Source organism: Chiloscyllium plagiosum, chromosome 7, assembly GCF_004010195.1.
Source record: "Chiloscyllium plagiosum isolate BGI_BamShark_2017 chromosome 7, ASM401019v2, whole genome shotgun sequence".
NCBI classification, from domain to species: domain Eukaryota; kingdom Metazoa; phylum Chordata; class Chondrichthyes; order Orectolobiformes; family Hemiscylliidae; genus Chiloscyllium; species Chiloscyllium plagiosum.
In genome coordinates, this window is record NC_057716.1 from 116,655,084 (window position 1) to 116,670,885 (window position 15,802).

At 42.8% G+C, this 15,802-nt stretch overlaps 1 protein-coding gene across 8 annotated transcripts in view; it reads right to left on the reverse strand.

The window, feature by feature from the left end:
* Positions 1 to 4,794: 4,794 nt before the first annotated feature.
* The window catches only part of akap11 (A kinase (PRKA) anchor protein 11), a 104,597-nt gene continuing 93,589 nt past the window's right edge, over positions 4,795 to 15,802 (reverse strand). For all 8 annotated transcript variants that reach the window (XM_043694429.1, XM_043694438.1, XM_043694432.1 and 5 more), the window contains one exon: positions 4,795 to 7,939. In XM_043694429.1, the coding sequence (XP_043550364.1) occupies positions 7,784 to 7,939 (156 nt within the window). In that variant the 3' untranslated portion in view covers positions 4,795 to 7,783. The remainder of the gene's footprint in view (positions 7,940 to 15,802) is intronic.

Consider the following 15,802-nt stretch of genomic DNA (forward strand, 5'->3'; position numbering starts at 1 on the left):
ATGATGGTTGGAGGAAGAGCGCCTCATCTTCTGCCTAGGAACCCTCCAACCACAAGGCAGGAACGCGGGTTTCACCAGTTTCCTCATTTCCCCTCCCCCCACCTTGTCTCAGTCAAATCCATCGAATTCAGCACCGCCTTCCTAACCTGAGATCTTCTTCCCGACCTCTCCGCCCCCACCCCAGTCTGACCTATCACCCTCACCTTGACCTCTTTCCACCTATCACATTTCCGCCGCCCCTCCCCCAAGTCCCTCCTCCCTACCTTTTATCTTAGCCTGCTGGACAAACTTTCCTCATTCCTGAAGAAGTGCTTATGCCCGAAACGTCGATTCTCCTGTCCCCTGGATGCTGCCTGACCTGCTGCGCTTTTCCAGCAACACATTTTCAGCTCTGATCTCCAGCATCTGCAGACCTCACTTTCCCCACAAAAAAATATGCCCCACTCTCACTAGTATCCTCATATACAGATGAGGAAGAACACCACTTCGACTGGGACAACACATCCATCCTAGGACCAGCCAAACAGCGACACGCACGAGAATTCCTAGAAGCATAGCATTCCAACCGGAACTCTATCAACAAACACATTGATGTGCATCCCATTTACCACCCACCGAGAAAAAGAACAGGAAATGACATCATCATAGGAAATGGTGTCATCATAGGAAATGACATCACCAACCGAAGGAAACTCAAACATATAAATAGAAAGCGGGCTATACCACCAATGCTTCATTCGGAGGCACACTGAAGATGTTACCTAGTATGGTGACGAAATGTCTGAAAACAAACCTTCCAGCTCAGTGAGCAAACCTACATCCAGGTATAATTAGTGGCAGGGGTTGTTGATGGCAATTATGTCTCAGGCTGTAGCCTGATATTGATCAGCTGGTACATTAGGCAGAGCAATGACAGATGGAATTTAATCCTGATAAGTACAAGGTGATTCATTTTGGGATGTCTAATAAAGGGAAGATATACCCGATGAATGGTAGGTCCATAAGGAGCAGTGAAGAATAAAGGGACCTTGGTGTACAAATCCATAAATCCCTGAAGGTGTTAGCATAACTAGACATGGTGATAGTGGCAGCATATGGTTTTCTTGCCTTCATTAGTTAAGGTGCAGAATTTGGGAGCAAGGAGGTCTTTTTACAACTTTATAAATCATTGGTTCGGCCACAGATGGAATACAGTGTGCAGTTCTGGTCACCACACTATCAGAATAACATGACTGCACACCAGAGAGAGTTCACAGGAGATTCACCAGGATGTTGCCTGGGGTGAAGTCTCAGTTATGAGGAGAGACTGGAGCAGAGGAGGCTGATTGAGGTATACAAACTTGAGAGGTGTAGCCAGGGTAGATGTGAGAATCTTTTCTTCACAACAGACATAGCCAAGTTTAAGGTGAAGATTGAGTGATTTAGAGAAGATCTGTAGAAAGATCTGTGCACCCAGAGGGATGAAATATGGAATTCTGTGTCTGAGGTGGTGTTGGAATCAGGTACTCTTGCAATGTTTAAGAAGCATCTAGATGAACATTTAAATTGCTAGGGTACAGTATGGACCAAGTGCGGGTAAATGGGATTAGAGCAGTTTAGTATTGGCTGGACGGAATAGACACTGTGGGCTGAAAGGCCTAAATCTGTACTGTATAAGAAAAAGGAAAGGTCAGAAGGTGGAAGTTCAGTCAGAGAGAAGGTTAGCAGTGTGAGGGAGGGTCAGGAACAGGATGTGAGGTGAGAAATGTCAGTAACCATGACTGGCAGCAACAGAGGATCACTAAAAGGGAGGGGCACAGAACTGGAGGTCTGACAGTCAATAGAGATAGGCTGGCGGTGGGGGGGGGGAGGGGGGCAGGGATCAGTGAGTAAGAGAGGCAACAAGTCGGAAGGTCATCAATAAAAAAATTGTAGACAGCCAGAGGGGTTGGCGAGTGGAAGCCACGAGGAGGTGGTGAGGTAGTGAGAAAGACAGGCTGTAAGTGAGAAGGGCAGTGAGCTGGATATGGTCATTGAGCAGGAATTGTTGAGATATACAGCCTATGTACCTTCATGCTAATGGTGATATTCATAACAGATTACTCATCCTTTTTAGCTTGACACTAGTATCCAGTTAGTGGAAATCACTGTGTGTTGCTACTACATAATTTCCTTCATCTATTGCTCAAATTCTTTAAACATTTTACCTTTTGTACCCTGGAGGTGGACTGGGTACTTTTCAGGACCAAAAGTGACAGCCTTAGGATCATTCCCAGCTATTTTCCCCTCTCCCATTTATCTCTCAGCCCCCTGGCCTACAAGTTTCATTTCTAATGAAGGGCTTATGCCCGAAACATTGATTCTCCTGCTCCTCGGATGCTGTGCTTTTCCAGCACCACACTCTTGACAGCTTGAAGATTATTCATGAGTTTGCGAGATGTCGTGAGCAGGATTCTGATTGAGGTAGCCAATAAGTTGCAGGACAACTGTGTGATAGATTTCAGCTGCAGGCATGTAGAATGAACCCCTGGACCCTTATTTAAAAGGTAGCTGATAAAACCATATGTGGAACTATAGGAATCCCAACACACATCTTGGTCAGTGGGCTTGTGTTAGACTATGGGGTGATACTGCTCCTTGAACAAGGTTGTGCTGTCCTTGGCTTTTTTTAAAAGAAATGTGTAGTACAAGGCAGAGTTGCCGAGATATCTGGGTTTATCCAAGTGAAAAGGTTTTCAAATTTTAAAAGAAAGCTTGCACAATTAAAGGTTAGTGGCCAGTTCTCCCAGCTCAGATTTTCTCCGGACTGGTTTGGTTAGCTGGGAATCAAAAATAAACAGCCACATGTTGACTGTCGCTGCAATCTCCCTCTCTCTCTCCTGTAAGACCCAGTGTTTGATTTTACCTTTTTTGCCAAGGGGTGTTATTGGGGATTGTTGCAAGAATTTGGAACAGCATTATTAATTTGGGATCGTCTGTTAGGTTTTCGGATAAATTAACTTGTTCTGTATTCTGTTTTCTTTTGTTTGTGTTTCATTCAGTACTCCAAATAAATTCTTTTTTGTTTAAAAGAGAGGGGTTTTGACCAGCTGCATCGCTCCCAGAATATCCACTCTACATCTGCTTAAAACAACAAGAAAAGTTAGCGTCTGGGCATCCTTTTTGAAATGTTTTGAGGGGTTCTGGCCTGGTCCGTGACAAATTAATATTAGATTAGATTTCCTACAGTATGGAAACAGGTCCTTTGGCCCAACAAGTCCACACCGACACAAGATAACCTATTAGCATATTTTAAATTAAAATTTATTATTTTAAAAAGGTTATTCTGTTGGTAAATATAGGAATTTGGCAAAAAGTACTTCCTCTCTCAGGGTCAAATGTTCCAATATTTTATCCTGGTGAGAAAAGATTTATACAAATTAATTCCAGATGAATAAGTGTACAAAAATGAAGCAAGCAATTTCTGCATAAACATACGAACTTACAGCAGATTGTGCCCATCACCACTAACCTTTCAACATCAGTGGTTTACGTTACTCTGAAAGTGGCCTGAACAATATTCTTTTCGATGAGTTTACTCTCACTTACCAAAACTCTGTACACAATAGTGACAATTTCCAGAGAGCAGGTCTGGCTATCCACGTCTTTTGCACAAGAATTTGCTCCACTTAAAGCTGGCCCTACACAGGGCGAGGCTTGGTTTCGAGTGATATCGCAGTATAGATTAAAACAAGTTAGATTTGATGGGCAGAGAGCTTTGATCAGTGCAAACGGTATGAATTATATGATTGTAATGATACACAATAATGAATATGTTACACTTCCACACGTGAACCTAATTAGTTTAAACAAGATGTCTTCTACCTAACTACACCTCATGATAATTCCCATTGTAGCTACAGCTTCACTGCTTCAGAAAGCTTGACATTCTTCCATGTCAAGGAAACAAAGCTGACCTTCCAAGGTATTGACGGGAGCCCTCACAGCACCAGGCCATCTTTCAAATCAGTTCTGTTCAATATCAAAATTCCAAGATGCAACTGTATAAAATTCTTTCCAGGATCTACTGTATTTTGCTTTTGTATCTTCTATACCTTACAAATAAAGGACTTCCTCACCTCATCTCAACTGTCCCTACCTGAAATATGCAGAGTGTGCATTGCTTAATCAGCAGATTTCCCAAACAACTTCAGAAAATTGTATTATGCGGAAGGGACATTAATCTTTCTGTCTTATACACATTATGAACAACATGACGGGTACCCAAATCCACCTTATGTCTGCCCTTTTTCAGGATGAGGCACTCATTCCATGAAAATTCCAACTTAAAAGAAACTCAATAGCAGAGTCAATGTCTCAATGCAAGGAATGTGCAAGTCCATGCTACGCCAGAACAATGACCAACTGGCCTGTTTATTAATGCATCTATCAGGCTTGGTGCAGGCACTGGGAGCAGACAATTCTTTTCTCCTCCATTCAGCCTACCTGCAGGCTATTAAGGGAACAGGGAAGTAATGGAGGAGGTGGTGGCTGGGGGTGGGGTACAAGAGTGTTGAAAAAGTGCAGGTTATTTCAACTAAAAGCAGATGTCAAGATGATAGACTCTGGGGTTTGGGCTGGTTGAACTCCAGCATTACAGTTGGCAATTCCGATACAAACTTTCTGCAATTGACTAAAAGTGGTTGTCATGGTAGTAGTAAGATTTCACACTATACATTTGAAGATCATCACTTCCGCCTGTGAATTGCGTAGAAGACACTCTCCAGCACAGGGTGCCCAAGAACTTACCCCTCTTTACTAAACAAAACACTCCGATACAGTGGATGACTTACAGTTTATTTAAGTCATTGCTGGAGAAATAACATTAACATAGTGCAACTTGCAGCATATAATCTGAGAACAGATTGTACACTTGGATTAATAGCTGACACATCAAATCACTATAAGTTAAATGAACATCATTGCTCTATATTTGGCATAATTCATATCGACAGTTAGGGATTACAAACAGCAGACATCACACACTTCATATTTACCCAGCATGTGAGCTACGATGGAATTAACACTGCACAGTAACAAAATAAGTACTATCAGAATCAAGTTAGATTTTAATGGCATCACTAAATACAACTGGAGCAGAGTCAAAGCAACACACAAAGATAAAGTGACAAAGTTACCAGGAATACATTTTTCACCGAGTTCTATGGCCCTGCTGTTATCACTTTGCTTTAAAAAGGTGCTATGTTGAGTTCAAAGTAGTGGGGAAAACACATTCCTAATTCTCTAATCCATGTTCTTTTATGACGACCAGATTGGAAAGTCAAAGACAGGAACTGTGGAATTCCAAAGTGCATTATGAGGTCACTGAATTTTGGGCAATATCATATGAATTTCAATTCTATACTTAGATAAAATGCAATCTGCAAACAATTTGTTTCTGTTAGTGTGACAAAGATCAACAAACACTTGGCAACTCAAAAGGCTCCATCCACACAGCCCATCGTGAGTTCAAGGAAGTTTGAGAACTGGTGCAATTCACAATGGCATTCACTACGTTAGCACATGGCAACTTCAAAACAGCCATAGATACTACTGTTGTGGCAATATTGTAACAAATCCAGATATTAAACTTGTTGGAAACGTAACAAATGTGCAAGGAGAATTTGAGGTATCAGTGGGTAAACCTGACAATGTGATCAAGCATGTTGGTTTGTGCATGTTGGACTGACTAAAGTGGAGGAATGCATATTAAGCTTCCATGAAAAGGTAATGCTTTTGGAACCAACTTACACATCACAAGTTGAGCAGCCCTGTGTAGTGCTGAACGTTCCCTCAATCTCACCAAGGGGTCTTAGGATGAAAAACAATTCTAAAGTCTACACAGCAACCACGATGAGTAGGATTTTCAATTCAACACTCAAATCATGCTCTGTGTTTTGTACAGAATCATCTCGTTACTCCAAGGGATCCGTTTATGGGAATGTGGTACCTACATAATAACTGACACAAAAGTGATAAATATGGTTTCTTGCAACGATATATCTTTTCCGTTGACAGACCTAATAAGTAAAACTCCAGAGTCAGGATCCATTGCCTCTGTGTTTTTTACTGTCTTCTTTGTGAAATCACAAATAATAGATACAAAGGCATCACCCCTGGGGAGGTTCACATCACAAGCAGGGGTGGTGTGAATTTCAGGTCAGTCACAGCACAGGCCCGTAAAGGAAATCATCTGACTTTCTGACATTGCCAGACAGGCCCTAGAAATTCTCCCGTATTTAGCGTATCACTTACAAATTCTGGATTATTTGAATGTCTTGCAATAAAATGTTTTAAGTGGGAAATGCGCAAGTGGTCAGCTGCACACTACTTAAATGAATGACTGTACAAGTGAACCAGAACTGAGGAAACAGAATATCAAATTTAAAATCTATAACAGTCCACTTTAGGAAATAGGGAGTGTTGTGAATTTGAAATGCGCACACTCTCTGGAGAAATCTCCCTTGATTTTGCAGGATTGTTGCACATAGCTGACTGGTAACGCAAGGATGGTTCAGTAACTCTGGTTTGGATCAGAGACTGCAGCACTTGAATAAATGAGCAGGTTTGACCACACTTGGGTAGATACTGGTAAAATGCGATTTACCTCCACATGCCATAAGCTGTCCTGACAAACTCAAAAATAAATTTCTTCCTGGTCAGAATTTTGTTTATAAACAACAACAGGTTCTACCACTAAACTAAGTGCAGACAGAAAGCACTTGCACGATGAAGTACTCCTCACCAGTCCATCTTTTAAGGATATACTGTTCTCCCTGCTTTTATGAAGCTGGTGGCATATTCTGTGGTCAGGGTACAAAGTTACGGGCAATTTTCCAGTTCCACAGCACATTCTCTGAGTGCTGCAGTCAAACTTGAGTATTAAAATTTAGTAGAGTACAAATTGACATGTACTTTAATAAAGCTCGGTAGAGTCTTGAAATGGAATTTCTAGAGTTTTGAGGAGGTATCATAGTGTCATCTGCTTGTGAACAGAAGGTCCAGTGAAGCCTGGTCAAAGTGAAATAGACCATTAGCCCCTAGTGAAGGGCTAGAGAAACTTTGTCTCATGGTGAGCAGGACCATTGGGTTCCAATGAAGCCTCAGATTCAACTCTGAGTGAGTTATGATCATAAAAGTAGCACCAAGGGAGAAAAGAGCTGGCAAGTTCAATTGCAGTCAGTTCCTCACCCTCTAATCAGCTGGTGAAAAAGTCTCTGGAACTAGGTACCAGTAAAATTGCAGACTGGCATCAGTGGAATGGTTACGTAAAAGGTCCAAAACAACAGGGGTTTTTTTCCCAAAAATGGCAAGAACAACTTTGAAAGGCAGAACTGTTCCACAAGGAACTGATAAGTCTTCAATTAATTCTTATGAGAGGGATTACAAATTCTTCAGATCTGAGTATTGAGCTAGCACAAAACAGGTGGGAATATCATCAGAGCAGTGTTTATTCTGTTAAAATGGGCTTGTAGATTCTTAATATACTTTGCACAAAATGACACTGGCACAGCAGGAGCAGCTTCGAGGAACTTTCCAGTCAGTTTTTTGTATTAATTTGGATCAAAAATCCTGCCCTCACAACAAAGTCCTTCCTATCTTTACACTATGAGAGAGTTAATGACCTAATTATGCTTTGTCATAAATAACACAAACCTCCAGGCTCAGTTCCCTGCTCAGTAAGTTGCACGCGTAGCAATACTTGGGTGGTGCATAGCTGACAACCCTCAACAGACAGACTTGCAGCACTCTGTGGGTAAATGGTTTATGTATTCTCCAGCAGCCAGTCAAAGAGAGGAGTGCGAATGTAGCGACCTCCAGTTGGGTGTTGCTCCACATCATTGCAGTATCTCAGTACAGCTTGCAGAAGATCACAGACCTTCCAGCCCCTCACTTCTGCCCTTCTCACCACTGCAGGAAACTAGAAAGCGATAAGCATCCATGAGTATCAATACAAGAAGTGGCTGATTCAAATAAACACTTTGATACAAAGCACACTCAGGATACACTGAAGCACTAGACAGCTACTTAGAGAACATAAACAGGTCCAGAGAGAATACTGGACAGTAGGATCCTATTAGTGTTGCCAACTTTAAAGGACCGAACACTAGTGTCAGAAGACTCAAGAATAGTCTCCTGTTCACTGCCATCAGGAAAACCAGGAGAAAACAAATCACTGGAATATTAAAATTGGTGTGTTTTTGTTGCCATTTTCTTTTGTTGCTTCTATTTACTCGTAATAAAAATGTAGGAGATAGGGACAGAAATTATTTGGCTGGATTGATTGATTGCAGTCAGGAAGTCTTTGGTGAAATCTCCACGAAACACATTCAACTGGGGAAATCAGGAAAATGGAAAAGGAGCAGGGGCTCCAGTCAGTGCAGGTCAGAACAGAATCTTCTTCCAGTACAAAACATTTTCATGCTTCAATTAGTATTGTCGATAGTCACAAGGAAACTAGTTTTCCTTTTGGGAATAAATCCCATGCAAGGACAAGTCACAGAAAAACCTGATTCTCCGACCATTATCATCCTGGGGATTATCACTGAGTAGAACCGAACTGAGCCAACCACTGCATCTACAGAATAGGTAAGAGGTTGGGACTTCCCACACTTAGAAAGTGCATTCCAGACCCTAATCACTTCCTGTGTGAAAGAGTCTCTAATGCTTCTTTTGTTAATTACTTTCAATTTGTGCTCTGTCATCCAAACACAAATGAAAAGAATTTCTCCCCATCTACTCTGCCCAGTCGCTTTGCGATTGTGCAAAGCTCAATCAGATCTCCTCTCAGCTTTCTCTGAGAAGAACAATCTTAACTTCGCTGATCTGTCAACGTAACTGAAGCTCCTTATTTCTGGAACCATTCTCATGAATATTTTCTGCATTGTCTCGAATGTCTTCACACTCATCCTAAAGTGTGGTGCTGAGATTTAGACACAGTATTCCAGCTGAGGATGAACCAACATTCTGTCCCAGTTTAACATACCTTTCAGATTTTAATTTCTATCCCTGTCCTGTCCTGTAAAAGCAAAGTTGCTGTCGTCCCAAAGGATTGTAGGGCTGCTCTCTCATTGAAGATATATTACTGGTGATGGTTTACCCTGAGGGTCACTGTGCCTCTGGCAAGGGATGAGGTCAAGAATTTTATAAAGCTTGCTCAATTCTACATTTTTCTGAATGGAAAACAAAGCTTATATGTTTACCCTATGTCATATAGACACTTTTCCATTAATACCCCTGGTCCTCACTTTCTAACCCAACTAGTCTCCAGATACAGCGCACTGTGCTCCACCATTTCGGCCACCGACAATTAGACAACACCACCAGATATGTATTTTCCTCCCCACCCCTATCTGCGTTCTGCAGAGACCATTGCCTCTCTGACTCCCTCATTAGGTCCACATCCCTCCCCTCCTCCCTCCCAAAAAACATCTTCCCTTGCCCCCAAAGAAGTGTAAAGCCTACTCTCTCACCTCCCCCACCCCCTTATCTCAGTCTAAGGCCCAATAGGATCTTTTCACATCCAGCAGAGAATTTCCTGCACATTCACCCACCTCACCTATTGTGTCTGTTGCTTTGGGGTCTCCTCCTACATTAGGGAGACAGGATGCCAACTTGCAGAACATTTCAGGAAACATCTCTGGGACACACACACACACCAAAGAACCCCACCATCCTGTGGCCGACCATTTCAACTCCCCCTCCCACTCCGCCATGGACATGCAAGTCCTGGGCTCCCTCCAGCGCCAAATCCAAGCCACCAGAAACTGGAGGAAGAACGCCTCATCTTCCACCTTGGGATCCTTCAACCAAACGGCATCAACATCTACTTCACTAGTTTCCTAATCTCCCCATCTCCCACCTCATCCCAAATTCAGCCCTCCAACACAGCATCGCCCTGTTGACCTGTCTTCCTTCCCACCTATGCACTCAACCTCCCCTCCGACCTATCACTATCACTCCCCCACCTGCATCTCCCCATCGTCTTCCTAGCTATCTTGCCCCCAACCCCTGCTCTCCTATTTATCTCTCAGCCCCCTTTCCATCCCCCACCTCCATTACCTGACTGCATATCTGTTTCTCTGTCTCCCGTGGGCTGTCGGGTGGTCTACAGAAAACTGTCAACTGACTTTACCCTTCCTATTCCTGAGCTGTACCCATAATGCCTCATTACAAGTTCTTTCTGACGTGTCCTCCTTCAACACAGCTGTGCTGTCATCCCTAGTCAGCAACGCAACTCCCCCAACACTTTTGTTTCCCTTTCTGTCAGATATAAAACAGTCATATCTTGCAATATTGTGCTGCCAGTTCTGTCCCACCTTCAACCATGTCTCTGTAATATCAGAAGGTATGCTAGACTCTAACATTTTTGTATTTTAAAGGCAAATGTGCACTGCCAAGTTCCTGATGTGATGCAACTGCCCAAACTACTCAATATTAAGCAAAAACAATTCATTTAAACACTCTAGTAATAGTTACTGGATCTATTATTTGGTTACGTTTTCCAGTAGAGTTGTTATTCTACATTCTTCTTTCTCTTGTTTGTATTTTAACTAGAGTGTTTAAATAATAGATCCAGTAACTATTACTAATTATCCGTTCCAATATGGTTAAATTCATACACATACTCCTTGACAAAAAAGGAAAATTCAGGAAAATAGATTTGTAATCCAATAACAGAGTGCAATTCCAGATTCTGACTGTAACGGAGACGGAAAAGATAGCTTCTACTTCTTCAAGCCTACAATAGCAACTGCTTAAAACGAAACCTAAAAAAAACCTAAAACTAAACTGGAAAGCCTGGTCGATGACAGCTGGCCACACCCAGTCAGGCTGCTTCTGTTCTTCCAACTTTCAAAAAACATAAAGGCCTCACAAGATGGTTACTTTCGTATAGATAGCTCTCCACCTCTCGTTCAATCTCTCTTCAAAGAAAAAGGACAAAATACCTGCTTAAAGCCACAGCACAATCACAATACACAAACCTCTCAAGATCCCTCTGGACCTGAAACCCTTTTAAAAATTGACCCTTATATTGACTATCTTCATTCTTCACACCAAACGCAACCAAATCATGCTTCTCTGCATTAAATTTGATTTGTTAGTCCACTCCCATCAACAAATTTATGTCCTTTTGAAGTTCTACACTATCCTGCTCTCAATTTACTACGTTTCCTAGTGTTGCTTGCCTTGTACATCCAGATCTAAATCATTAACATAAATCGGGAAAACCAAAAGTACCAAACACTAACCTGCAGAACACCAGTACAAACCTTCCTCCAGTTTAAAATATATTCATTAATGATTATTCTGTTTCCTAAGCTTCAACTAATTTTGTATTCACATTGATGCTGTCTTTTATGTTCCATGGGAGGTCTAACTTTAACAACATGTCTGTTGTGTGGCACTGCATCAAACATCTTTTGGAAGTGATCAGCAGCATTATCCTCTGCAGCTTTGTTCAAAAAATCTTCAGTAAACCAGTCAAACACCATTTTCCTCCCAACAAACCCATGCTGTTTATACTTAATTAACATGCATTCATTGGCATTGCAAGTAGACAGGATAGTGAAGAAACCATTTGGCATGCTTGCCTTCATTGGCACTGAGAACAAGAGTTGGAACAAGAGTTGGAACATCATGTTGGTGAAAGACATTGGTGAGGCCATGGTAAGGTTGCCCTGATATAGATGGATGTATTTTAAAAGAGAAAGAGTACAGAAAACTTTACAAGGCTAGAACTGGAGGGCTTGATTTATATGAAAAAGCTAGATAGGGTGGGACGTTTGAAGCATAGGAGGCTGAGGGGTGACCTGACAGAGGTTTATAAAATCATGAGGGGCATGGATAAGGTGAATAGCCAAGATCTTTTTCCAAGGGTAAGGAAGTCCAAAACTACAGAGCACACGTTAGGGTAAGAGGGGAAAGATTTAAAAGGAACCTGAGGAGTAACGTTTTTCACACAGAGGGTGGTGCATGTATGGAATAAGCAGCCAGAGGAAGTGGTAAAAGTGGGTATAATTACAACATGTAAAAGACATTTGGACAGCTACACAAATAGGAGACAAATGGGATTAGTTCAGTTTCGGATGCTGGTTGACATGGATGAATTGGACCGAAGGGTACGTTTCTGTCCCGAATGACTAAGTAACCATTACTTTTGTCCTGAATTATTGTTTCTAACCGTTTAGCCACAGCCGACGTTAGTTGACTGGCCTGCAATTGCTTCTGAGCAAGGGCATAATGTTTGTAGTTATCGAATCCACTTGCAGTGAGACTGTGGAAGACAGGAATTTCACAGCTAATGTCATCCAGTCTTGTTGCCTTATCAATTTCAAATACTGACAGACTGAAGCTTTTAGGCCTTCACAAGTGAATTAGGCTTCACCACGACTTGCACAACATGCTATTCCTTGGTAAATTCAGCAGCTCCAGAATATCCCTTCCTCCATGCGAAGCCCATTGCGGATCCCTAATCGGCCCCACTTCTCCTTTTACCACCATGACCACCTTGGACATTCATTGTGTCCACCACTGACATACAATGGCAACAGTTGCCACCATTTAGAACAGGCACTGGAGCAATCCTCTCAGGCTTCTTGGACAGCACCGTCCAAACCTGCGACCGCTATGATCAAAAAGGACAAGGGCATCTAATCCACAACCACCCCATTCAAAAGTTCCATTTCATGGCACTGACCACCATCCTGATTTATAACTTAATTGCAGTTCCTTTGGCATGACTGGGTTAAAATCTTCAAACTCCTGCCCTAACAACACAGTACCCACACTACAAGGACTGCAATGACTCAAGAAGCCAGATCGCCATCACTTTCTCCAGTTTGATTAGGAATGAGCTATAAATGGTGGCCTTGATAATGATGCATACACCTCGTGATTAAATAAAAGTCACACATGTGGCACAGTTCACATCACGTTTACTTTTCTTGTGTCAACTGCTCCTTGCCCAAGTAGTTGGTCACTTTATGTTTGATGACAGATTCTAGTAACATTCTCATCGTTAATGGTAAAGTGACAGCTGAATGTATAAGTTCCCTGGTTTCTCTCACCTTCTCTTCTTAATAATGACATTAGTAGCGTTTCAAACAAAAATGGCAATTCTTAAATTTGGGAATTTTGAAAATTATGACGAACATACCTGTTATCTCCCAGTCATTTCTGAGGGTGTCTTAATTTCGCAGAGCTACTTGGTCACTTTTTATTTAGAAAAACTTTTATATTCAAATTTCTTGACTTCCAGTTGTGTTCATGTTCCATTGCAGCAGTGCTATTTTCCCTTAGAACATAGAACATAGAACAATACAGCACAGAACAGGCCCTTCGGCCCACGATGTTGTGCCGAACTTCTAACCTAGATTAAGTACCCATCCATGTACCTATCCAAATGCCGCTTAAAGGTCGCCAATGATTCCGACTCTACCACTCCCACGGGCAGCGCATTCCATGCCCCCACCACTCTCTGGGTAAAGAACCCACCCCTGACATCTCCCCTATACCTTCCACCCTTCACCTTAAATTTATGTCCCCTTGTAACACTCTGTTGTACCCGGGGAAAAAGTTTCTGACTGTATACTCTATCTATTCCTCTGATCATCTTATAAACCTCCATCAAGTCACCCCTCATCCTTCGCCGTTCCAACGAGAAAAGGCCGAGAACTCTCAACCTATCCTCGTACGACTTCCACTCCATTCCAGGCAACATCCTGGTAAATCTTCTCTGCACCCTCTCCAAAGCTTCCACATCTTTCCTAAAACTTTCCTAAATTCTGGACAAACTGAGCAGGAGATCGGCAGAGAGAAACGGAATTAATGTTTGAGTCTGGTATGACTCTTCTTCAGAGTTCTGAAGAAGATTCTTGCAGGACTCACAATGTTAACTCTGTTTCTTTTCTCACAAATGGTGCCAGACCCACAGAGTCTCTCCAGCCTCCTCTGTGTCAGCTGTCCTCTGTGTTTACCCCAACCAAACAAGAGGGAAAAAGAGATGGATTGAAGTGAGTGAAGTCTTGGTGAAGCTAATACTTCATGGAAGGTGTTTCAAAATTGGGAGAGGATAGAAAGTTGGAAGGGGGAGAAATGCCAGAGTGTTGTGAAAGTGAATTAAAGTCATCCTTGTCTTATCAGATCTTAGGGTTGCTTCATCATTGGAGAGAGAGATGACTGGTGGTGATTTAACCTGAAGGTCACCATGCCTGGGTGAGGGAGAGGTGATGGAAGAGATTCCTTTATGGGCACCTCAGCTGATATGGGAATTGAACCCATGCTATTGGTGTCACAAACCAGGAGTAGGCCATTCAGCCCTTCGAGCCTGCTTTGCTGTTCAGCAGGAGCATGGCTGAACCGACATTCCTGAGGTCCATTTCCCCGCATTTTCCTTGTAACCTTAGAATCCATTTGATGGTGCGAGGTGTAAGTCTCTCTCTCTCTCTCTCTCTTCTTTTCCCTCTTGCCTTGCAGATTAAGGTGGGTGGTCTGGAATTCTCACCGGGCATGCTGCACATCTACTCGGACAGGCTCCTCACCATGCCAGCCGCCTTGGGCATTGGTGGAGGGGGTGCCCTCTTGCTGCTCATTATCGTCATTGTCCTCATCGCCTACAAGAGGAAATCGCGAGATGCAGACCGCACTCTGAAGAGACTCCAGCTTCAGATGGACAACCTGGAATCCCGTGTGGCTCTGGAATGCAAGGAAGGTAGGAGCTGAAGCGACTGTGTGACCTCTCTGAACGTTTCCTCTCTCTCTTCTGAGGGAGCAGTTTTGTTTTAAGATGTGGCATTCTGCTGGAAGTACAGCTCAGAAACATGGGCAGCACGGTCCTCACACTTCACACATAGGCAGACAGGGAGTGTTTTTGGGGTGTCTGTACACATTCTCTGGAATAAGAAGCTAGCGTAATGGTAACCATGTTACCACTGTCAATCTGGTTCACTAATGTCCTTTAGGGAAGGGAACTGCCATCCTTACCTGGTCTGGGCCTACATGTGACTCCAGACCCACAGCAATCTGGTTGACTCTTAAATTGCCCTATCAAACTGCCAATTAACACAATTAGTTCACAGGCAGTGAAGGATGGAGTTATAGAATCCCGATAGCGTGGGAGCAGGCCATTCGGCCCATCAAGTCCGCACTGACCCTCTGAAGAGTATCTCAGCCAATCCCACCCCATTCCTGTAACCATCATTCCCCATACCCAATCCACCTGACCTGCACATCTTTGGATTGTGGGAGAAAACCGGAGCACCCAGAGGAAGCCCATGTAGATACAGGGAGAATGTGTAAACTCCACACACAGACAGTCACCCGAGGGTGGAATCAAACCTGGGTCCCTGGTGCTGTGAGGCAGCAGTGCTAACTGCTGAACCATGCCACCCCAGGTCCATATGATAAGTCATTTCTCATATTTTTCCCTAACCACACCGCATCTTTTGTACAAAAGCATAAATTGCCCCACACAGTGTTTCACAGACACACTCTGAAACTAAATGCAACACTTCACAACAACTTTTTGAAGTTAATTGACTAAGAGTTAAAACAGTCTTTCAACTGTGTCCCCTAATTCCAGTCTCTCCTAAAACAGGAGTGTCTCTCAGGATCTTAACATAAATCGCCTCTGGATTGGGCGTTAGTTAGGATATGGGCAGCAGAGTTCGAAATGAGTTGAAATTCAAGTGAAATCTATTTATTATTTGGACATGGGCCAAACAAAATCCGGTTGGATGTGTTCCTGGAGATTTCATCCCAAGTCTTTCTGTCTGGAGCTGCC